Genomic DNA, 24,763 nt, shown 5'->3' with positions numbered 1-24,763 from the left:
GGTGGACACTGAAACATCCCTACTTCTCAAGTGAGGAAATTGAAGTATAAAGATAAAATAGTTTTTCCACCTGTGATCTAGCTACTCAGGAGGCTGAGATCTGAGGGTCGTTGTTCAAAAGCCAGCCTGGGTGGGAATTTCTATGAAAGTCTTATCTCTGATGAACCACCAAAAAAGCTGGAAGTTGAGTTGTGGCTTAAGTGGTCGAGCACTAGCCTTGAGCAAAAGAGCTCAGGGAACAGCACCCAGGCCCAGAGTTCAAGCCCCAAGCCTGGCACACACAAATTACTACTGCTGCTACTATGACTACTACTATAAATAATAATAATTTTCCCAAAGCCACAAGGTCGGCCAAAACAAAAGCCAAGATTTCCCAGTCTCTATTGAAATTTTGTCCTGCTAGTACTACAAAATTCAGACAGCATAGGTGACCAGATTATCAGGAAACGCAAGCCACACTGGCCCCACCTGACACAAGTATACAGTGGGTGCTAGATAAATGCAGGCAACAATTGGACTACTGCCTGCAGGCCGCACTCTGGGAGGAGTCTCCGGGAAGAGAGGACTTGCACAAAGGCAGGGGCCAGTGGAGGGGGGAGGCTTTCAGGAGACGAAGGACCAGATGGGCCTCTGAGGCCGGGCACCTGATGTGGGACAGGGCCTCCACTCCCCAGGTCCATGCAGGGACGCTGGGCACTGGTATCCACTGGCAGCACCTCTGAGGCACACTGTGAGGGTTGGCAGCGGGCACTGCAGCTGCCTGGGGCCGGGCTGCTGTGCAAAGCAGGCTCTGAGCACAAGGAGAGGCTTGTCTCAGAAGAAAAGCCCCTAGAAGCGTGACTAAGCCGCTGCCCATGACGAACCGGGCCCGGCCCCCTGCCAGCCCTGCCGGCCACTCAATGGCCATCTGTGTGCAGGGGCTGGCGGGCCTCGTGTGAGAAAAAGACAATGTTTGGGCTCTGGGGCCCCAGAGAGGCCGGGGGCCCAGGGGGAGATTCAAGGGAGATCAGGGACAGCAGGGCTGTTCCCAAAGGCCATGCAACAAGACAGCCGGCTGTAAGGCCTCCGGAGAGGGCAGGGATGGGGGGACACAGGCCACTGGCCTGAGCAAATGAAGGTGGAATTAAGCTGAGCAGAGAAGCCATTTCAGATATCTCACAGCCCTGCACTTCTCTCTGAGTTGGTGAATCTGCCAGGTCCCTGCAGCCGGCTTCAGCTTTGTAAAACCACAGAGAAAATCCCACAAAATCCCGACTGATCTCCCTGTCTCCTGCTTGGCCCCCTCCAATCCACCTTCCACACGCCTGCCAGGGTGATCCTCCTAACGTGAAAATCTGCTCATGGCTTCTCCCCTGCCTAAAAGCCTTTTCCATAGCTCCCCCAGGCTTGGGGGACAAACTCCAAGCTCCTTAGCATGACATATGAGGCCTCATATGTAATCCACATTGTCCAGCCTTGTGTGTATACATAGCCGGGCCCTGGGCCTTGGTGTCCCATCATGCCGATTGCATGGTCAAGCAGAAACACCCACGACCACAGCACAGCAACCTCAGTGCCTTTGTACCTGCTCTCTTTATGTCATCACTATCCCTTGTCTGATGATATCCATACATGTCCCAGGTCTCCCATAGCTGTATGGACCCCTGTCCCAGCACACTCCATCCTGGGACAATTAGCATTGTCTGTTCACTTTTGAATCGTCCCCAAAGGATTCAAGGCACAAGCCATGTTAGTGAATGAAAAGGATGGATAGATGTACAGGCCAGCCCTGGTAACAGAAGCCTGTAGGGTCCAAGAGCAAAAGAGTCTCCAATTCCACAAATCCAGATCTGACCCCTGCATATAAATAGGGAAGATGGGTATGTACTCTATGCTACCAGCTGACATCAGGCCCTGCTTCCCCACACATAAAAGCCCCTGAGTTTATCTAGTATCTCTCCCATGCGTCAGTTCTATGAAGAAAGGATATTCTTAGAAGCGGAACACAAAGGTGCCATGCCTATGTGCATCTAATCGTATAAAATACCTATTGAAATGAAGTCCAGGAAATGGAAACAAGAGGTTTACTTCTTTGTTGCCTTTTTTGTTTTCCTTTCTTTTTGCCTTGTTTGCTCCTTAATCTGTCTTTGGGAAGGTAAGGAGAGGCACAGGAATGGAGGGACAAAGGGGGAACAAATACAGCAGTGGTACTCACTGGACACTGTGTTGAAAATGAACTATACAGCTTGTGGGTGGGGATGGGAGGGAAAAACTGGAAGAGAGGGAAGGAAGCAGTGACACTGTCCAAAAAGAAATGTACTCATTACCTGACTTATGGAACAGTAACCTTTCTGTACATCACCTTTATAATAACAATAAAAATAAGTTTTTAAGACAAGGTAGGCTAGAGAGTCTATACACTAACAAGAACTTTTCCCCGCTCCCGGTCTTTGCCACATTTTGCCACAAATTCATATTATCCAGCCCCCCCTCCCACCATGCTTACCTCTCTACGAGGCTAGAAGCATCCAGGAGCTCACCTGCTCTCTCCTTGTCCTAGACCCCAGCATACAATCTATCAGCCCAGTGATGGTAAAGGCTTGTTGGGAGACTGGCACCACCTGTACAGGGGGCATGGGTGAAGTGAAAAGCAAAGCCAGCTGACATCTGGGCAGGAAACTGCCTACGGCCTGGGGTTGCCGAATCCCAAGCCAGCAGGCCCTCATGACAACAAATTCACAGTGCCCAGGACTGGACCTCAGTTCGTCTATCAATTGGGAGCAAATGGGCACTGCTGAAGGGTGGAGCCAGCTGGAGGCCAGACCTGGCAAAATCCCCTCCCAGCTCCTCAGTCCTTTACTCCCCGCCTGTGTCCAGTATCCTCGCTGGCTTGGAGCTGACTCTTGTGCTAAGACATTGCTAGCAATGACTATTTCTCAGTGCTTCTATGGACTAAACCTTTGCAATATAAAGAGGTCAGATGGATTGTGTACCCTGTGTGCACTGGCTGAAATAGAGGCCCTGCTTCCTCACACTTGAGAGCTGAGGTCTAGAACCTTAAACCTAGGTTGGGTGAAGCTTGAAGACCCAAATCAGCCAATCAGGACAAGTATGCAGACTCAGAGCACAAGCTCCTGGTGTCTACCTTTGTACTATCAAGTCCTCTGCCTCTCTACCCAGCTTCAGCTATGCATGAAGGTTGCCAGGGAGAAGAGGAGGGTGCAGGCAGTCCCTTGGGCTAGCTAGGTGTAACCACTAGCTACTAGCTCCTGACATGTGACTCTACTTCACTTCTACTCCCTGGCCAGAGATAATTGCAATAGGTGCAGGGGACACCAGATGCCCCAGTGCCACTGCAACAAAGAATGTAAGCTCTGGAGATGCAGAGTTGTGCACTTAGTGTGAGGTAAATAACCTAGAGATGAAAAAAACAGCCTCAGCAGGTTGCTTTATAGTGGAGAGAGGGGCATGGGTGTCCAGACAGCTCAGAGACTCAGACTTGGAGTGTGGCAGCCAGGGGACCTCAGCCTCATGATCTCAGTGGAGCCATACAAGGGTCCTGGGCTCAGGGCTCCTGCACCTCATCTCCACCACTACCCCTAGCCTTTCCTAGGAGTCTGATGGCTTCCAGCAGCCTAAGGAAGTGAACTTTGTACCTGCCCATGCTACAAAGGCCTGCCATGGGTCTCCATTGGAAGAACAAAGCCAAGCTCCTCAGCCTGGCCTGTCTTGGACTAGTCCCCCAGCCTGGCCTGTTTCAGGCCTCATTCCAACCATTGTTCTCGCACAGTGTGAGATTCTTCCAAAGCCACCAGGCATGCTCTTCCATCAGTCAGAAATGCCTATGCCTGAGTTCACAGCCCCGAAGTGCTTCCTAGACATCAAGGCTCAGACAGAAATGCCACCTCCTTCATGAAGCCTTCCTGGCCCCTGGTGCAGAGCCCCAACTCTAGAGCCAACAGCCAGGCAGGATTGTGCAGTGATCTGTGGCTGGCCTGAGTTCTGGCTTCAGTCAGGCTGTCTGCTATTGTCCCTTTTAGTTTCTCAGATGATAGCACAAGCCCTTCAGGGCCAGCCAGTGCTTCTACCCCAATCTGGGCATGGTATCTTCACTACAAGCTCCTGTATCCCTGGCCTTGGAGACTGAGAAAGAGGGTGGGAATCCACTGAACAAAAACCTTCTAGGGCTATGGCAGGCACTATGCCTGCAAAATGAGAATGGGGTGTGGCCCCTGTCTTTGAAGAAGCAAATCTTTTGATTTTTTAAAACATCAGAACTGGAGAAAAGCTTCAAAATACAAGAATGTTTCTAAAATGGTAAAAAGATATAATAATCTAAATGATATAAAACATAATTAGTCTAGCCAGGAGCCAGTGGCTCACGTCTGCAATTCTAGCTACTCAGGAGATTGAGATCTGAGAATCATGGTTCAAAGCCAGCCAGAGCAAGAAAGTCCATGAGACTCTTAATTAACCACCAAAAAGCCAGAAGTGGATCAAGTGATAGATCACTAACCTTGAGCAAAAAAAACAAAGGACATTATCCAGGCCCTGAGTTCAAGCCCAGGACCAGCATGCGCTTGTGTGTGTGTCTGCACTCACACACACGCATGCGCATACACACACACACACACACACACACACACACACACAAATTAGTCTAACCCATTGTCCAAAAAACAAATGTACTCACTACCTGACTTATAAGTTGGTAAGCCCTCTGTACAACACTGTAATAACAATAAAATTTTTAAAAGGTATCAAACTAAAAAAAATTAGTCTAAACAATCTACATTGAATATGTAAATCGTACATCACTGTTGCACTCCATTAATGGATAACATTATTATTTGTCAGTCATAAGAAATGAAAGAGAAGAATACTAAGGTCAAAACTCCATTCAGTGCAAAGGGGAAAAATCCTTCCAGGGAATCTACTGCTGAAGTTCCTATGAGCAATAAAATTTTCTTAATTACATTAGTGCTTGCCAGGTACCCTCATACACCATCAAAGGTGTTGAATATAAGAGCAAACAAACGAATGAGGCACCTTGCCATAAACTTAGAAGTTATTATGATGAATCACTATCCCTGTTATATAGATAGAGAATTTAAGACAGAGAGAGAAGGCAGATGCTAGTGGCTCAAAGGATCTGGTCTGAGGCCAGCTATGAGACTCTTATATCCAATTACCCAGAAAAAAAATCTAGAAGTGAGTGGGGGCCAGTGGCTCATGCCTGTAATCCTAACTGCTCTACTCAGGAGGCTGAGATTTGAGGATTGGAGCTCCAAGCCAGCTCAGACAGGAAAGACCATGAGACTCTTATCTCCAATTAACCACCAGAAGTAGAGCTTTTTTTACTCAAGGGTAGTGTACTATGACTTTGATCCACAGCTCCACTTCCAGCTTTTTGGTGGTTAATCAGTGAGCTGTGGTTCAGACTGATAGAGTAGTAGCTTTGAGTAAAAAAGCTGAAGAGGATAGCACCCAGACCTTAGTTCAAGCCCCTAGTACAGAGAGAGAGAGAAAGAGGGGTTGGGGAGATGAAAGTACCAACTAGCTTGAACAAATGCAAAAAACTAAGTAAAGACTCAAGTTATCAGATTCTAAATGCAGGGTCCACCCTATCCAATGACCACAGGGCCCTCATTTGCTCATCCCTCCATGGGGCTCCTTCTAACCACTGTGCTAGGGCCTACAGCTGCAGACAGGGCACCACGTATGCAAGGTGGAGGCTAGGCTTGCGTTTTCCCTTTCTCGTGGGTTGACCTAGAGCTCATCTACTCTCGGCACAAATCACAAATCATAGATTTCTCTGGGCTGTCCCTGGACCACCTTCTCAGCAGCCCCCTCATGTTCTCCAATTTCCTGCACTGGAGATGAATCCCTGAGCATTATCTTGAGCCTGGTTCACAGTGACAGGGAAGCAGCATTCATACTTCTTGGAGGGAATAGTTAGGTCTGGGAGGGGAGGCGTATTCAGCCAGGCAGCCTGGCTTCTCTTTAGCTTCATGCTCACAAGGGGGGAAGGATTTATATTACAGAGTGAGGCCCAAGAGAGCCTGGGCCTCCTTGTTTTCCAGAATACAGACCCCTCACACCAAGCAGCAGTCCCAGGGAGTGGGCTTGCACCCCAAGGGGTCTCTGGCAATGAAGGAAGGAAAGCCCAGTGGAGAAAGAGGCTTAGCATCCATGGAAGGTGTGCAGGAGTCCAGACATTCTTCCTCAGGGAGCTCAGGGCTCCTCCCCGCCCACATCCCTGTGAAGGGGGATACTTGGAGCTACTTTTCAGGCCACAGGTTTAAAGGTGATTATCCAAGCCAGGGAGAGGATAGATCCATAGAAGCAAGAAGAAAGCAAGCCTGGGCAGTGCAGGGCTACCTAGACCAGATGTTAGGACCCGGCTCTGTCCTGATGGTGTGGATGATTCTCATTCTCATCACATCCTCTTATACATGAGAGACTCTGGAGGTCTAAACACTGTGCTGCCCCCAAGCCCTTGGCCTTGACCTCACTGAAGCTCCAGAGGGAGACGAGTAGCTGGTCTTACTAAGACTGATCGGGCCGTGGGCCAGATGGGAGGACAAGAGGGGTGAGGGGGTGTCTACAGAAAGAGCTGGAGAGCTCCTTGCCTAGGCTGACTCTAAAAAGAGCCAGTTCTTAAGCTCATGGACTCACACTGCAGTGCTCAGGCTGAGGTGGGCCAGGCTGGGGGGGCTCAGGTCTAGCAACAGGAGTGCTGCCTTTTGTCTTAACGCAGACAGTTCTCCACTTCTCACCAGATGTGACAAAGGGTGGAAGCACAGTAACATCTGGGGCTCCGACCCCCACTGAAAAGAACCCCAAATAAGGTGGTTCTTCTTGTGGGGCTGGGAGAACTGTCTTGCCAGGCCTGGAGTCTGGATAACCAGGTGAGGAACCACGGGGCTTCCCATGGATGGAGGTGAGGCATCAGGCTGCCTTACCAGCCCTGAAGCGGGCCAAGCCGCCCCCACTGTGTGTGTGGGAAAGGTTCTGCTCTTTCACAAAATCCAGGGGCCTGCCCTCCCTCTTCTCATGGGTCTTCTGAAGGCCAAGCTGTCTGGGGAGAAGTAGGCTTGGGAGAAATGAACCTCTTCTCACCCTAAGGCGCTCCTCCTCCCCCCAACTCGTTGCCCTCTTCCCCACGACTGTCAATCTGGGCTGACAGAACAGGACTCCAGCTTGAGCCTCCTGGAATGCTTTCCCTCCCCCTCGCCCTCACTTCCTGCACCTAGTAATTCCTAGGGAAAAGAAGTGTTCTACTTCTGATCCCACCAGGGGTCCCACACCATGAGCAGGCAAAGCACCTCCTTCAATCCATGCACGATGGGGACAGAGATCAGAGGAGAGAGGAAGGCATCTACCTATCTGAGCCACGAAAGTACAGTGGAGTCCCAAACATGTCCATCCATGAGGCGCAGGTGCAGGAGCTGGGTTCCCAAAGCTCTGAGGCCAGAAGCCAGCGCCAGCCTTAGCCCACCTCAGGATCAGTGGAGGGGACAGTGCTGGGTCCCTCGCTCCCTGTCCCAACTCCCCAAGGGCCAGCAGCAGCACGAATGCAGGCAGCCAGGGCGCCCCAGGCCAAGGCAGGAGACCCAGCCAGGGCACAATGACCAGCGTCTGTCCGATCTCCATCCCCGCCTTAGAAAGACGCACAGCGCGACACCCGGGGATGTTCCTAACAAAATACATACGTGTTTTATTTTAATTTTGTCTCTGCCTCAGTTCAAGTTCACCAAGAGACTGGAGAAAACCCTCGGCTGACCGGAAGCCCGGCTCGGCAGCAGCGGAACGAGAGAGGGGAGCTGCTCCCGGTGAACGTCTCCGCGGAGGAAGAGGGTGGCAGTGCGCACCCCGAATGCGCCCTGGCCCCCTCCTTGAGTGCCCGCCCGGCCCTGGCCCCCGGCCCCCGGCCCCCGTCTCCGGGAGGGGGACGCGGCTAGTCCCACCGCCTCGCGCCCCGAGCCCGGCGCACCCCGCCCCGGCGCGATTGTTGCGAAGTGTGCCCCAACACGCACCCACTCCCCGCTCCCCTGCTCGGCCCGGCGGCGCCCCCCACCCCACCCCAGCAAGTGAGCCCCGAACCTTAAGTGGGTGCAGTCCCGCCGCGCTCGCAGCCGCCGCGACACAAACTTGTCTGCTCGCGCGGGGGACCCGGCCACGGCACCCCCGAGACCGGACTCACCCCGAGATCGCGGCCGGCGGGGGGTGCCCGCACCTGCGCTCCCTGCGTCCCGGGGCTGAGCCCGCAGCCCCGCAGTGTCCGGAGCCCCGGTGCCCGCACGCCGCCGGCGCCCGGCCGGAGTCGCCGCCCGGAGCCCCGAGGCTGCCGGCGTCCGCGGAGCTGCGGTGGCGCGGCGGGCGGGCGGCGGGCGCGGGGCGAGCGCCCAGCCGAGCCAGGCGGCGGGCGCGGGGCTGGCGGCGGGCACGGGGCGGGCGGCGGGTTCCCGGTCTGCACATGCTCACTGGCGCGGCCCGGGGACAGCGGCCGGCCGCCGGGTCCTAGAGGCGCCCGTGCTTGCCCGCTCGGCTCGCGGGAGGGGTCGCGGTTCAGCAGATGCGGGGACCCACATGCGGCCGGCCTGGCCCGCGAGACTCGCACACACGGCCCTGCCACGCCAGAGCCCGAAGCCCCACCGTGCAGCACACACGTTCACCCTCACACTCAGCAACAGCCTTACCTTGGAGCCACACTGCCTGGAATATACACCATGGCGCTAACACCCCACCACACACGCGCGCGCACACACAGGCACTGATACCCAGCACACCACCACACTCATCCAAATGCAGACAGAGTGACAGACGCACAGTCTGATACAAATACACACTGAATCACCAGACGCCCCCACGCTCACACTTGGGGTTCCATCCCACTCAGACACCAGCTATGACACAGAGACAGGTACACACACACACACACACACACACACACACACACACACACACACACACACACCATGTCCTGTCACTCTGATTGATAGAATCGGAGTCACACATGTAGTGATTCCATGGAAGGCTAGGCACACACATGCACACACATGTGCACACACACACACATACACCCTGCACAGAAATGCTCAGGGCTCTACCAGCAGCTCTGTACCCTGCTCTGCACTGGCACACAGTGACAGACCTGCGCTCTGATAGTCACCCATAAAGGCAGTGCCACACACCAGTTGGATCCACTAACAGGCACACTGTCATAGAGGGACACACAGCTCTGCTTCACTGTGTGTACATACACCCACACTCACATGCTGGTCTAGATACAATCCCCCCTTTTTCAATAAAGGCTAGATCCAACTTTAAGGTTCTCCCCCACTAGGGAGCCTCGCCCCTGCCCCCCAGAGCCCCAGAGCTGCAGCATCTAACCTGCTCAGTGGGCTCAGTTCTCATCCAGAGCTGGCTGCTCAGATGTTCTCGAGGCCGAGGGCAGAGGAGCAGGTGGTGGTTGCTCTTAACTGGTCTGCCAGAAAAGAAGTTTCCTGCCTCCCACTCCCACTAGGGGCAGAGCTGTTCAGCCTGACTCAGACAGCAAGCCTTCAACAGGTGCAGGGCAGAAGGGAGGGAATTGGATGGGGAACATGGGAAGACTTCTTGCAGGACGGCCAGTGGCACCCAGCTGAGGGATGGGTACTGAAGTCTGTACAGCTACTGGAGGAAAACACAGAGCCCGAACAGAATTTGTGGACTGGGAATGAAGGCTGAGCTGTCTGGAGCCCTCCAGGGAGGAGGTCCAGGGAGCAAGAGACCAGTGGTCAATTCTGTGCTCCCTCTGCAGTCTAGGCTTGCAGAACCCCCAACCCCACCCCAGACAAACCCATATCCATTACAGAATAGGAATATTTGTATTGTTAGAACCAAACACACTAACTCACCGTACACTTCCCTCCCTGCCCCTCCCTTCTTCCTTCCATTTACTCACTGAGCACAATGCCCATCACCTGCAGTGAGATTTCACATTGAACAGGAGACTCCAACAGGAAGGAGTTGCCAGCCTTGAGACCTGGACAAGAAAACAGATCCAAAGCTCAGGCTGATGAGTGTGTAAATAGAACAGCATCTGCCACAGAATTAGCAAGTAGCATAGGAGTAAACACTCCACACAGGGTTCTTCCAGGGTTTTTTCTAACATCCAGAAATACCACCCATGTTGCATTCCTCTCTTCATCCAATGCCACCTCCCCAGGGAAGCCCACTCTGGCTGTCCAGCTAGAGGGCACAGGCCACGCCTTCTCCATGCCCCTGTCTACTTCCCAGTCCTCATAGACATCAAAGATAGAAAGAGTTTGTATGTTTAAAGGTTTATGCATGCCTCTTCTTCCGCCTCAACCCTGGCAGCCCCCCCAGCTAGAATTTGAGCTCCCATACAGCCTGAGAACTTTCTCATTCTCAGCTATACCCTCAGGGCCCAGCCTAATTCTTGGCACATAGGCATGTTTGCTAAATACTTATTAAATAAAAAATTTGATTTTTTTTGAGATGCGTATGTCTAGAGTGACATGGCTTTTTAATGAACTGAAATGGATTCTCAATGAACACCATGTTTAAAAAACAACAACAACAAATAACCAAAAAAAAAACCCACCTTAAGGGAATGTTTGCTTTCACTCTGCTCTTGACATGGCTGTTTGTATCCAGCCATCACATGTTCACACCACCAGGCAGACCTGGAGAGAGAGTGGGGATGGCTCATTGCCTTACATCTCCCTGCTGGAGGCCAGCGGTGGCAATGAGAAACAGACCTTTTCTGCCCACATAGCTCTTGGTTCCAACACTGCCCTGGTCTGTCCTGAGCAGCCTGTACCCATTGCCTTTCACTCCTGTTCATCATCTGAGGAAGCATCAGTCAGGGACCCAGAGAACCTCTGGTCACGTCTCAGAGGGGAGATGCAGGCTTTTCTTTCTTTCTTGGTATTTTTCTTCCCCCACGATGCTGTGAACTAGCTGATGCCTGCTCATGCAGAGAGGACCTGAGGCTTGTTTCAGTATTTACTTGCATTCTATGAGTGCAGAAGCCACTTGAATGTACCTCTGCAATGATGCCAGTGACACAGATGGTAATTGCACCCCCTGCTGAGCTGGGCCTGCACACAGGAAATGGCAAGGGCTCTGGAGCAGGACAGATCATCCAGACCTGCCTGGGACAGAACAGACTCTGAACTCTGGCCTGATCTGGGAGTAGCTGGATTCCCCAGACTTGGTCCAGAAATGCCCAGAAAATGGTAGGAATCAGACAAAGCGGAGGCAGAGGTGAGAAGGTCTTAGTTCTTTTTCTGGCAGGACCTGAACAGGTTGTACAGCTTCATGCAAAACTCACCTCACTGGATCCTGGTTTCGAATTAGGTAAATAACACCATCTCTCCCAGAAGTAGATTTTGGTTTGGTTTGATGTTATGCCTACTAACACAACATCCATTCTGAAGCCCACAAACCAAGAAATAAACTTGATTTTCAAGTTTTACTATTTAAGAAATAGTTGCTATAGATAGTCATTGATAGATGCTACTAATGATTCATGATTTGTGGGGGAGGTAAGATATCATAAGGGAGTTGAGGCAGCATGGAGAGCTTTGAGTAGCTAAGACTTCCCTGGAGGTGGTAACTGCAGATGTGTGGAAAGACCAAAAGAAGGAGGATCTGAAGTGGAGCCAGAAGCTGCAACTGACTCCTGCCACCTCCTGACCAAACTTGAACTGGTGAAGAGCTCTGTCTCTGGATAAGCAAAGGACATGGTTTCTCAGGATGAAAGCTACCCCTGGTAAGGATGCTGGGTACATGGCTGAAATGACAATGAGGGATTTAGAATTAAGAGGATTTTGAAAGAAGTTCTGTTGTGGATAAAAGGCTACAATGACATTAAGAAAAGTGGGGAAGAGAGCTCTCTTCTAGGCTGTAGTTTTTAGCATAGAATATATATAACACATATATAATTATATGGTATATGATATATTATATATATCATGATATATAATGTATCTATTCTATATGTGTATGTATCAAATATGTAAAATTAGTGACATTTCTCACTGTTTTCCAGGTTCACCCGGCAGAGAGTCTAGTAATATGACAGGGGCTGGAATAATGGTTGTTAGGTTTGGGTTCACATCTACTTGGCCCTCCTTCCCAGTTGTTCAGCGGCAGTGATTGGTTGGGCTTGAAGAACTGTTTAAGTCTTCTTTTTCAAATATTTTGTCTTAGCATATATTAGTTATATAAAGGGAGAGCTCATTGCTACATTTCTACACATGCTTATAATATATTCCAATCAATCTCATTCCTCTCCTTTTCCTCTTTCTAAAAAAATTTCAACAGGTTTCCTTGATCCATTTTCTTTTTTTCTTTTGTGTTGGTTGTGGGGCCTGAACTCTGGGCCTGAGCACTGTCCCTCAGCTCTTCAGCTCAAGGCTAGCACTCTACTACTTGAGCCACAGCGCCACTTCCAGCTTTTTCTGCTTATATGGTGCTGAGGAATGGAACCCAGGGCCTCATGCATGCAAGGCAAGCACTCTACCACTGAGCCACCTTCCCAGTCCCCCTTGATCCATTTTCATAGCTGCAATCCATTTTAACCATATTCAGCCTCTTTTAAAATGTAGTTCAAAAATCATTCACTGTTTTTCTTTTTCTCCTTCTCTGTCTCTTCCTAAGTGGTTTCTTAGTTAGATTCGTATTCTGTGTTTATCCCCATATAAAGTCATGTAAATAGATATTTATAGGTATACCCAAGCCCATGAATACATAGTATCTTTTAGGTCTAGCTTCCACAGTATCAGTGCAAATGTATGATATTTTGTTTCTGATCTTGGCTTCTCTCATTCAGTATGATGTCCTCTAATTATATCTATTTTCCTGAAGAATGATATGATTCCATTTTTCTTTATGGCTGTGTAATATTATACATATTACATATTATACTTATTACACACACATGCATATTGTTGGGCACCTTGGCTGATTACTTTAGCTATTGCAGACAGTGCTACAATCCACAGTTATGCGGGTGTCTTACAATCAGAATGTCTCCAAGTAAAAAAGTGGGAGATGTAAGTAAGTATAGCCAGCCAGTGAATTATGGCCCAGGAAGATGGCAGCAGCAGGCTCTGCTTTGCTCTTGAGGTTCCCTGCTGCGTGCACCAGAACAAGTAAGGTTCATATTCCCTATGACTTTCCCTGTAAGTCAATCATCAGAGGTCTTGGACTGCCATGCAGTTTAAGTCACTGGAGCATCTGAAGTATAAGCAATTGAAAATAGAAATATAGCATTGAAATATAGCATTGGCACATTAATAAAGTTTTCATTTTGGAATCATTTTAAAATTGCAGTCAAGTTGCAAAGAGAACAGAGTCCCCTGCTTCCACAGCCTCTCACATTCATTCTCTCCACAATCACCATCTTACATCACTATGGTACTTTTGTCAGAACTAAGGCATCGATGCTGTTGGCATGTTACTGTTCACAGAACTCCTGTCTTCATTTGGATTTCACTGTTTCTTCCCATCATTGTCCCTATTCTGCTCCAGGAGGACATGCAGGGCCACACAGGGCATAAATTGTCACCTTACTTCATTTTCCTCTTGTTTGTGATTATTTTTTTATTAGTTCCTTGTTTTTTCTCTCCAACCTTGTCAGTCTCAAGAAGCACTTGCCAAGCAGTAGACTGAAGGGACTTTTGAATCCAATGGTGTCATGTGATTACAGATGCTGTCTCTAGGGACATAAAACCATTGGGCAAGGTCCGGAATGGAAGAAATGGCCAGAGAGAGACAAGGAGAAGGAGAAGCTGCTATGGGAGAAATTGGGAGAATCAGGGCCAGCGGATGGCTGATGGCTGAAATAAAATTCTGGGGGAAAAATGCAACATCAAATTTCAAATTTGTGGTGGACAGAAATCCAAAGCACCATTGGGGTGCAAATCTACTATGACCACCAGATCGAGGGGCTGTCTCTCTCTCCTTGTCTTACCTTCTGTGGTATTCTCCATCTCATTCACAGGGCCCTCTTTTCCTGTATGTCTATTCAAGATGTTTCTGAAAGGTTTTTCCCCAGCTCCTGCTCCAAGTGTTCTCCTCGTCTTCCTGCTTTGATCTCTGCTCTTAGCCCATGCCTCCCCCTGCACAGCCCACCAGACAGGGCCATCTCAGTACCCACCTGACAGCTCATCTCCTCTTCCCATCCCTGAGCCGCTTCCACCCCTTGGTCAAACATTCTGCCGAGGTACACCCCTGGGTACACCTTCCAAACTTCTCTCTGCACCCTGCCCAACTCCCTGCAGACCCCCATTCATTCCCTAAGTCCCTCTTGGAGGGTTCTATTCTCCACCATTTTGACCACTTCTTGCTGCTCCAGACCCTTCCAACAGCATGACTTGAGACCCTGGCCCATCTGGCAGCATTGGCGTGGTCTTGACAGTTTTCTCTTCATCCCTTCTTGGTGTCCTCTCCCCCTGAACAGCAAGCACAGATGCTGAAGCCAGGCATCCAGCCCCTCCCCACTTCATCTTCCTTAGACCTTGCCTTTGTCTTGTTCTTTGTCCTTCCTCCAACCAGCCTCTTCTCCAGAGGAGACCATGCCTGAAATCACTGCCTGGGGTGTGGTGCACTGTCCTGATCTCCAAAGACTTCCATTTTTCTGGGTCCCAAGACAGTCTCTACCTCCTCTGGGAAGTCCTCCTTAGATTCCATAATCCCCCATCCCCACCAGTGTTCTTGTAGTTTTACTCCTGGGATACAAGTCAAGGTGGAGAACCCTGAGTCTGAAAGCAGAAAGAAAAGGAGATGTGCTGTGTAGAATCATTCCCACCCTCATCACTCAGAAAGGCCCAAAGCTGGCCATGTGGCCTTGGCCACAGCAGCAGAGAAGCCATTACTACCAGTAATCCATCGACTGCTGGGTCCTATGCTGCGCAGTTTACATGACTTTTCTGGTTAGTCTCCCCGCAGCCTTATGCCATCTACACTGTTTCAGGTCCATTTTGCAGATGACAAAACTGTTGCTCAGCTGGGCAGCAGTGGTTCACACCTGAAATCCTAGCTACTTAGGAAGCTGAGGTGAGTGAGGATCCATGTTCAAAGCTGGCCCAGGGCATGGAAAGCCTTTGAGACTCTTCTCTCATTTGAGACGTTTATCTCCAATTTGCCATCAGAAAGCTAGAAGCTGAGCAGTGACTCAACTGGTAGAGAACACCCAGACTCTGAGTTCAAGCCCCAGTACCAACACACACACACACACACACACACACACACACACATGTGCGCGCGTGCGCGCGCGCACACACACACACACACACACACACACAGTAGCTTAGAAGGGTTCAGTGACTACATCCAGATCCCTCTGCAGGAAAGTTAGGAAAAGTAGGTTAGAGCTCCAAGTCCACTTGGACTCAGAGCATCCCTCCGTATGGGCTCCACAGTATTACACCTAATCACCCCCCATGGGCTGCACAGGGACACCCACAGCTCCTATGTCCAAAGGAGTCTGAGGCTCTGCCTCTGTGTGGTCATCTTGTGGCTTCTCCCAGGTTCAGATGGTGGGGGAACTCCACAGAAAGACCACTGCTGCTGGGTTGTTACTAAGTGAGGATATGGCCAAAGTCATTGCCAAAGCCCATGGGACAGGAAACAGAGCAGGGAGAGGAAGATGCTGATGTTCTCTTTGAACACTTGAGGCAGATCAAGGGCCTCTTGGAGAATGAGACACAGGCAGGAGGAAAGGCAATTCAGTTCCTGCCCTGCACACATCCTGTGCCAGACCCCAGGCAGGAGCTGGAGGGTAAAGCTCCCTGGATGGGTGAAGTGTTCCTCCATGATTTATCTGCTTCCTCCTGTGTCAGTTTATGTGTCCCCCCCCTCCACCAGTGGAACCAAAAGAGAGGGATGCTAAGAAGGAACAGGAAAGAGGTGACACAAGACCCTTACCAGTTCTGGCAGCTTGCTGGCAGCCCAGCAAGCTAGGAAAATCTGGCCATCAAGCACCTCAAGCCTGACAGCAAGTTACTTCACCTCTTGGAGCCTCAGTCTCCACTTCTGAGAGGTGGGAATTAAGAGGATTAAAGGTCTGCAGGGGCCTGGGTGCTGCCTCTTAATTGTATGACTCTCCTGTTTTCTTTGCCTCCAGACACGTTTTCACACCTTGCAGCTCCATTTTCCTTGGGGTGTTTACAGGATTAGTGCTGGGCCTTCCCATCTGCCCATACTTATCACAGCTGCTTGCCCAGACTAGGGCAGCATCCTCACCAGACAGGCTCTGGGAAGATGGGCTCCAGGCCTTGTGCTTTGTGCACCCTGCTCTCTCTGTGCGTAACTCTGCACAAAATCATGGACATGTTCCCTGCATCTGGGGTGGGGTGGAAAGAGTGAGCATGTGCTCAGCTACAGAACTGGAGGGTGGTTGGTGAGGGCTGGAGAGGGGAGCAGGAGGACAGGAAAAGTACCTGTGGTAACTAAAATAGTCCTATCAGCAATGGCTCATATCAGCTAGTCAAGGGGCTGAGATCTGAAGATGGCCATTTGAAGCCAGCCTGGATAAGAAAGTCTATGAAACTCTTATCTCTAATTAACCAGCAATAAGCCAGAAAGGATAAAGCTAAGGACAGTGCCCAAGCCCTACGTTTGAGCTCTAGTACTGGAATGAGAGAGAGAGAGAGAGAGAGAGAGAGAGAGAGAGAGAGAGAGAGAGAGAGAGAGGAGCCTTGTTTACTCTGCTTTCATCAGTTGGGAAACTTAGAATAACAAGGAAGACATTTAGAGAAGTAGAATTTGAGAACATTTTAAAGAAGCAATGAGTGAACAAAGCAGAATATATTTTGGGTGGAGGAGAAGAAGGTATAGTTTAGCCGAGCTTACAGCAAGAAAACACATGAAATGCTCCAGGGTAGGGAGCGTAAGGTACCTTAAAGGTATCTGGCCCTTTTCCTGGGGGGAGATCCTGGGAGCCACTGTACATTTTTCACCAATGGATGAGATCCATGGACCAGAGAAGGGAGGGGTAACAGGTCTTCACCATTGTCTCTGGGCCTGCCTGTAGGTTGCCATGGTAGCCAGAGATGGGGAGTGCAGAGAAGTATCTTTGGGTTCACTAAGGACCCTCAGAATCTCAGACTGTGTATGGGGGAAAATAGCTGGGGCTTTCAGAGCTTGCTTGTCCTCCCTGTCTCCCCCCCCCCCCCCCCCCCCGCCCCAGCCGCCCTGCCCCAGCAGGCAAAGCCCTGGGTGGCCGGCCCAGGGGCCATCCTGGGTCCTTACACCTGAGAGAAAGACAGGCATAGGTGTGCCTCAGACTCTCTGACAGCCTTCCCCCAGCTCTGACCCAGCTGCCAGGAGCAAGGAAATGGGAAGTGACAGCAAATGCCAGGAGTCACTAAGTCTCTGTCACCTCGATTTCCAGGCTGACAGCGCTGGCTCCGAGTGAATGCACCACTTCAGAGACACCATGTCCCTGTGGGATCCACTGGAGACAAGTGAGCCCTGGCTCCAGGTCTCTGCCTCTGTGGCCCTGTGCCACCCTCATCCCTCCTTTGTCCCTGCTCACAACAGACTCAGATGCCTCTGGGGTCTGGAAGCCCCAGCCTCCCTCACCTCCAGGACCAGCCCCCACCTGCCGTCTCGTGAAAACTGTCCTGGTTCCACCACAGCAAGAGCACTTCTTTATCTATCTTAAGGATTGTCTCTTCAGAATAAATAATTCTCCTCATTGCTTCAATAAAATAACCTTTAAAGGTTTGCTTATAACAACAGCCAAACGTTATGGGGTCAGACTCGGGGAATAATGAATTGTTCCATCTGTGTTCAATTTCTCTCTCCTTCTACCATCTCCAACAGACTGAGGGGATTCTAGGCTATCATGTCTCCTCCAAACAGTCCTGTGTGACTTTCTGAAATCATCCTGATGTGCTCTGCTTGTTATGTGATAGAGACTTGAGGAGGAGCAGTTCCCATGGTAAAGTTTGAGAGAGAAAAAATGTCTTCTTGTCTGTAGGAATTTATGATATCTAAAATGCAGGTATGCTCAAAATTGCACTTCCAATCAAATGGTGGGCATACACATACACACAAACACACACATAACATGTGCAAACATGTGTGCACATAAGAATGAACACACGCAGGGCATATGTATACCTGTACACAGGCACACTCAGCAATGCAAATATGCATGCAAAGGCTGCTTGGTGATTGAACAGCCACCTATGAGCATAGACACACAGGCATGTGCATGAACACAGTAAAGCAAACTCGTGTGTGTGTGTGTGTGTGTGTGTGTGTGTGTGTGTATTCCAGTTCTGGGACTTAAACTCAGGGCCTCACACTCTTGCTTAGCTTTCTCTGCTCAAGTTTGGCACTATAACTCTTGAACCAGACCTCTACATCTGGCTTTTACCTGGTTAATTGGAGTCTCATGAACTTTCCTGCCCAAATTAGCTTCAAACTACAATCCTCAGATCTCAGCCTTCTGAGTAGCTATGATTACAGGCATGAGCCACTGGTGCCAGTGCAAATGCAGTCTTATTGTTGTGTTGTTCTCAGTCTGGTATCTTGGGTTTGCTGGCACTGGCCTTTCTTTCACCTTGAGTGCTCACCCCAGGGAGGAGACAGCCTCAGTGCCCAGTGGCTGGGCCACAGGGCCATAGGAACCTGCAAAGGAGCATGACTTTTTGTGTGGGCTCTGCCACTGCCTTGCTGGGGGACATCTCCCATGCAGATGTATGACCTAGTGTACACCCAGCCCAGGAAGGAGCAGATCCTGTGCATCTGGTGGGGGTAGCTGGAGACCACACTCCATAATTCTCCACCACAGTCAGCACCTTCTCCCTACCCAGCTTATTTACGATGCTTTTAGCTCCAAGCAGACCCATTTCCAAACCCTTGTCCCAGACATAAATTATCCTAAAGGGCTGCTTTTTATCAGGATGGTTGGACAATGCCTAATAAGAAAGCACTCCTTGCCTTTCAATACCTTTCCCTCCTAATTGAGCACTTTTGGAAGGGAGGGGATGAACACTCTCCTATACATTTCATTTTTTTTAGGAAAAGCAATTTTTGACTTATTAGGCTCTGTTGGCTTCAAAAAATATGCTCGCTAATGCCTTCTATTTAAATATTTTCTTCCAGCTGAGATATTAAAAAAAATAAAACACTGTGTTAATGGCTTCAACATCTCCTAAATGAGGATTTTCCCAGTGTGACCTCTGAACTTTCTTGGGCAGAGCTTCTTAAATAGCCAAGAGATTTCCCCCCAACAGGCTGTGTTAAGAAAACCACGGTTGGGATTTCTTCTCACTTCCTCTCAGTGTTTGTGAGGATTTGCCAGATGTAAGCACAGGCTCACACAGGATCATCGCTTTCTTAAAATCTTTCACTGGTTCCTCAATCCCTATAGGATTAAATTCAAACCACTGAGCCTTGCAAAAAAGACTCATCCAGCCCTCATGGGAGAGCTCAGTATCTATCAGGCTCCCTCTTGAACTCATGGCAGGATGTGGTCAGAGGCACCTCACAGGTGTGAGTCCTACACAGGTTCACAGAGCCTAGCAACAGAGAAGCCTAAGTCCCTTTTCCTACTGTGCCCATCTTCTAATCCTACTCTTTTTTTTTTGGTATCTATATGATGGTATGAGGGCTTGAACTCAGGGTTGGAGCTTTTTCATTCAAGGCTAGTGCTCTACCACTTCAGTCACAGCTCTATTTTTGGTTTTTTGGTGGTTACTAAGAGTCTCATGGACTTTTGTGCCTAGACTGGCCCACAGAACTCAGCCTTCTGATTAGCTAGGATTAAAGACTGGACCCACCAATATCTGACTTCTATCTTAAAATTCTTAATAGTAGACAAACAAGAAGATCTTCACTAGTCATACAACAGACAAGGGACTCATATCTAAAACATACTTAGAACTCAAAAAATTAAATCTTCCTCCATGACAAATCCTCAAAGCAATAACTGTCCCATTAATAAGTGGACTAAAGACTTAAAGAGAGACTTCTCTGAAGAGGAAATAAGATTGGCCAAGAGACACATGAAAAAATGCCCAACTTCTCTAGCCATAAAAGAAATGCAAATCAAAATAACATTGGGATACCACCTCACCCCAGTTAGAATGGCTATAATTAAGAAATCTAATAATAACAGATGCTGGAGGGGATGTGGTCAGAAGGGAACCCTACTGCATTGTTGATGGGAGTGTAAACTTATTCAAACACTCTGGAAAGCAGTATGGAAATTCCTCAAAAGACTCCACATAGAGATCCACTATGACCCAGCAATCCCACTTTTGGGCATTTACCCCAATGATCTCAAACAAGGCCATACTAAAGCTACCAGCACAACTATGTTTATTTCAGCATTATTTACCATAGTTAAGATATGGAACCAAACCAGATGCTCCTCAGTAGATAAATGGATCAAGAAAATGTGGTGTATAAATACACACACATATATATGTGTATATACATGTATGTATATATGTATACATATACATATATGTGTGTATATGTATATATGTGTATATATATATATATATATATATATATATATGATAGAATTCTATGCTTCCATTAGAAAGAATGACATGGTCCCATTTGTTAGGAAATGGAAAGACTTGGAAAAAAATCATATTAAGTGAAGTAAGCCAGGCTCAAAGAAATATAGGTCCTATGGTTTCCCTTATTTGCAATAATTAGTATATATCTAGGATACTCTTATCAGATGACCAAAAAAAGCCATGTACATATGACCATATAAGATGATGCTAAGCAAAATGAACCCCAAGATATGGACACAAGAGGTTTTCCTTTGTTGTTGTTGTTTTTAATGTGCTATGTGATTTTGTTGCTTTTGTATGTTCTTCCCCCTATGGTATATCCCCTGTTGTCATTGCATTTGATTTTGGTACCCTGCATCTTGTATATACATTATCTAATTTGGGGAGGGAATAACAAAATGCTGAAACAGGACACAGGATGACCCGTTGCAACAATGATACAACACTATATGTTGGAAATGATTTTTTACAACTTTGGTGGGATGGAGTCAGGGGGTGGGGGAAGAGATAGTAGGAAAAAAAAGTAAGGAGAGGGAAACAATGCTCTATAAGAAATATACTCATTACCTTACGGATGTACAACATCTTTACAATAAAATAAATTTTTTTTTATAAAAAAAGAAGTCTCAAAGAAAAGAGGAGTCAGAGGAAGATGGTGGAGGAGAAGCTGGAGGTTAAACAAGCTCTCGCATAGAAAGCAGTTTTAGTGTTCCAGTGAATAGTACTTGCCTAGAGAATCACACTATGTGTGCCATCACAGTACAGAGAGTTTGGCCAGAGAGGGAAAATACAGGCAAGGAGATAGATATGAGCATTTGCTGGTAGCTGCGGCTGTGGCAGCTGCGGCAGCTGTGATGGCAGTGGCGGCGGCCATAGCCACCATACCTACAACACAGAGAGTCTGGGAGAAAGGCTCCAGACACAGCAGGTGAGTGGATTCTACTCAACACCAGCAAGAACTGACAAGGAGCAGATATCTTTATCCTGCAGATCGCAGACCAGAGATGACCCAGGAACCAAGATTCTGGTGTAAGTAGAACCCTGACATTCTCACTCCTTCTCAGGGAGCAGAGGAGGGAAGGCCACTTCTCCTCCACGACCGGAGATCTCCATCTTTGATACTGACAAAGGCCCAGCTGAGCAACTAGCTCCAACTCAGGTTTTGGAAGAAAACAAAAGAGTCATTTAGCAGGTCACAGGAACCTACCTGACCTGCCAGGCTCAGTACCACCCAGAGGAAAGTTACCCAGCCCAGGCAGAGAAAGCTCCACCCCCGGAGGAGTGACTTTCTTCACTGGGTAAACAGAGACAGAGGCTACCCCTTCCTACAGCAGCCTAGACAATCAATTGAAATTCAGTAAACATAAACCCTGAGAATGGCTTCAGGCTGGACTCTGTGAGTGTCTCAGGAGCTAGCTCCTCAAGGAAAAGCTACTGTTTGCTGAAAGGCCTCAAATCTACCCAGAACCTAGCCTCATCACAGCATCTCCAAACTAGAAGAAACAGCCATCTCCCTCTTTTGTGATATCAAAGCAGATCTGCCTCCCACTGAACTAGCCTGGGAGGAGGATCACCAACTCCTGGGTAAAGCAGAGCATTTTTCTGCCTGCTTAAACACACTGACTTAAGAAACCAATCAAGCCACAGGAAAACCAAACACCACAAACAGACCAGAGACTCCACCAAGAGTCTGGTTATAGACAGAGGGGAGATACAGGATCTTCCCATTCCTCCCCCCACCCCTGAAAAAAGCAAAGAACTCTTCTTTGTACCTTTTTTTAATTTTTATTTTTTAAAATTGTTTTCTATTAATCCTTTTTTTCTTTTTCCTCTCATAATTTTTATTTTAGATGTGTGTGTGTGTGTGTGTGTGTGTGTGTGTGTGTGTGTGTGTGTGTGTGTGTGTATGTGTGTGCTTTTAAAAAAATCTCTTTTGACCTTTTGGTCCTCTCTAATTTTTTTTTATTTTTTTATTCTTTCTTTTTTGCGTGACTTAATTGCTGTTCTGCTCATCCCCAGATATATACCTGTTGTGGATTATTAGACCTAATCTCCCATTATGTACATACTCAATCCAGAAATTTATTACTAAATTCACAAACTCTTAGGCTTAACTTCTTTAATTATAGTATTATATCTTTATATGTATATGATTTTCAAGTAACTAATTTTAAGATTTTTTTAGTTTTTCATATTTCCTTTCTATCCCTCCCCTCCTCTCATCCTATCCTTTTCTTCTCTCAATATCACTTCTGTAAACTTACATAATTTTAAGTGTTTCACTTTTTAAATTTAAATTTTTGTTTTTCCATTTTTTCTTTCATTAAAAAAAATCTCTCTCCTATCATTCTGTCCAATCCATTTCCCTCTCTGAGATTAGGACTTGGTTAAATTCACTCTCCTTTTACTTCTCCAAGTTCCTCTAATCCTATTTTTCCCCACATGTCTCCCTAAACCTAATAACTTCTGGCTTGCCAAATTCTTCTTTTCTGTTCTTAGCCCATTAATCCATAGTTGTTTGATGTTGAATAGATTTTATCTGTTGAACTAGATTGTATCTGCAACCATTTTGACTGTGCAACTCCAGGACTTCGGTTGATGCTTGTCTTAAAATAGTGTTCTAGCACAAAATTGGTGTTACTTTCATACCAAATGGGCAGAACAAGCTGGAAAAACACAAGAAAAATGGCAAGTCTGGGTTTCTCAACTCCCACTCATGATAATCAGGTGACAGAACAGGTAATGAGTAATCCAGAGGAGAGTTCCCAAAAGGCTCTACAAATACTACTGGTACACATGGTAACTGAAAAGATTGAAAACCTGCAAAGGACTCAGTGTGAGCATGATAAGGAGAGAGAGGAGGCAAACCAAAGATCAATACAGGTATCTCATGAGCGTAAGGAAGCTACTCAAAGATCGATACAGGAGTTGTGTGAGCAGGTTAAGAACAGTCTAAGAGAAAGACAGGGCTTGCATGAGCAGGCTGAGAGTAGTCAAAGAGAAAGAAAGGAATTGTGTGAACATGTGTGAAATTGTGTGAGAACGCTAATCAAAGAGTAATACAGGAATTGGGAGAGCAGGATGAGAATAGACAAAGATCAATAGAGGCATTCATGGAATCCATAAACAGACAGCTGAAAGAATTCAGGGAGACCACAAAGGGAATGCTGAATGGAACCCGACAGAAGGAATGGGAGTCCAAGGAAACCATAACCAATCAACTAAGTGATTTGAGAATGAACAATGAACACCAAATTAAGGAAGTAAAGAAGTTCATACAAGATCTAAAACAAAGCTCCAACAAAAAATTTGAAGCCATCAAAGCCAACCAATTAGAAGGAAAAGAAATAAAAAACAAAGTAGAAAGTCTTGACAATAGGTTAGACCATGCAGAAGATCGAATCTTGGGGATTGAAGACAGCCTAGATATTATAGAGAAAGAACATACAACTATCCAAGAAATATGATAGGTCTATTCAACATTTGGAAGACACCATCAGAAGGCCTAATCTGAGGATAATGGGTGTAGAAGAGCACCTAGAGACAGAAGTTAATGGTCTAGGAAATTTGTTTAACAGGATCCTAGCAAAGAATGTCCCAAACATGTAAAAGGATAGGCCTATCCAGATACAAGAAGCTTTGAGAACCCCAAATAGACCAGACCAGAACAGGACATTCCACCAGCACATTATAATCTGCACAGGATCAATTCAGACCAAGGAAAAGATCCTTAAAGCTGTCAAGGAGAAAAGATCAATCACCTATAAAGGGAAACCAATTAGAATCACTTCAGATTTCTCAGCAGAGACAATTAAAGCAAGAAGAGCCTGGACTGATGTATGCCATGCCCTAAACAACTATCAACCAAGAATACTGTATCCAGCTAAACACTCCTTCATAACCAAAGGTCAAATAAAAATCTTTCATAGCAAAGAAAAACTGAAACAATATATCTCTACCAAACCAACCCTATAAAAGATACTTAAAGATGTCCTACACATAGAAAACCAACAAAACCACAATAAAGGCCAAGAAACTGCACCCAAACTGACAATCCAAGAACCATAGGAAGAACCCAGTTGCTGCAGCCCCCAAGAAGGTAGATAAAATGGCAGGACCCCCCAAAACCTCTCAGTCCTATCTCTCAACATTAAGGGACCTAACTCTCCAGTTAAGCAATATAGATTGTCTAGTTGGATTAAAAAGCGAAATTGTTCTAT

At 47.7% G+C, this 24,763-nt stretch overlaps 2 protein-coding genes across 9 annotated transcripts in view; both read right to left on the bottom strand.

The window, feature by feature from the left end:
• The window catches only part of Wscd1 (WSC domain containing 1), a 149,029-nt gene that overhangs the window by 34,519 nt on the left and 89,747 nt on the right, over window positions 1-24,763 (bottom strand). The window contains exon 1 of one of the 8 annotated variants that reach the window (XM_070001711.1): window positions 9,376-9,458. The exons of 1 other annotated variant lie outside the window; for it this stretch is intronic. The gene's annotated coding sequence lies outside the window, so the exon portion shown is untranslated. 6 more of the 8 variants (XM_070001713.1, XM_070001710.1, XM_070001709.1 and 3 more) reach the window with 6 other exon arrangements.
• Window positions 8,087-8,713, bottom strand: LOC138813139 (cuticle collagen 2C-like). The gene is made up of 2 exons (XM_070001340.1): window positions 8,682-8,713; window positions 8,087-8,582 (listed from the first exon to the last, which is right to left on the bottom strand). The coding sequence occupies exons 1-2, from the start codon at window positions 8,711-8,713 to the stop codon at window positions 8,087-8,089; spliced, it is 528 nt and encodes a 175-aa protein (XP_069857441.1).

Source organism: Dipodomys merriami, unplaced genomic scaffold (assembly GCF_024711535.1).
Source record: "Dipodomys merriami isolate MVZ:Mamm:240054 unplaced genomic scaffold, mDipMer1.0.p SCAF_59, whole genome shotgun sequence".
Classification (NCBI taxonomy): domain Eukaryota; kingdom Metazoa; phylum Chordata; class Mammalia; order Rodentia; family Heteromyidae; genus Dipodomys; species Dipodomys merriami.
Note: the sequence above shows the minus strand (reverse complement) of the source record. Positions and strands in the feature narration are given on the sequence as shown.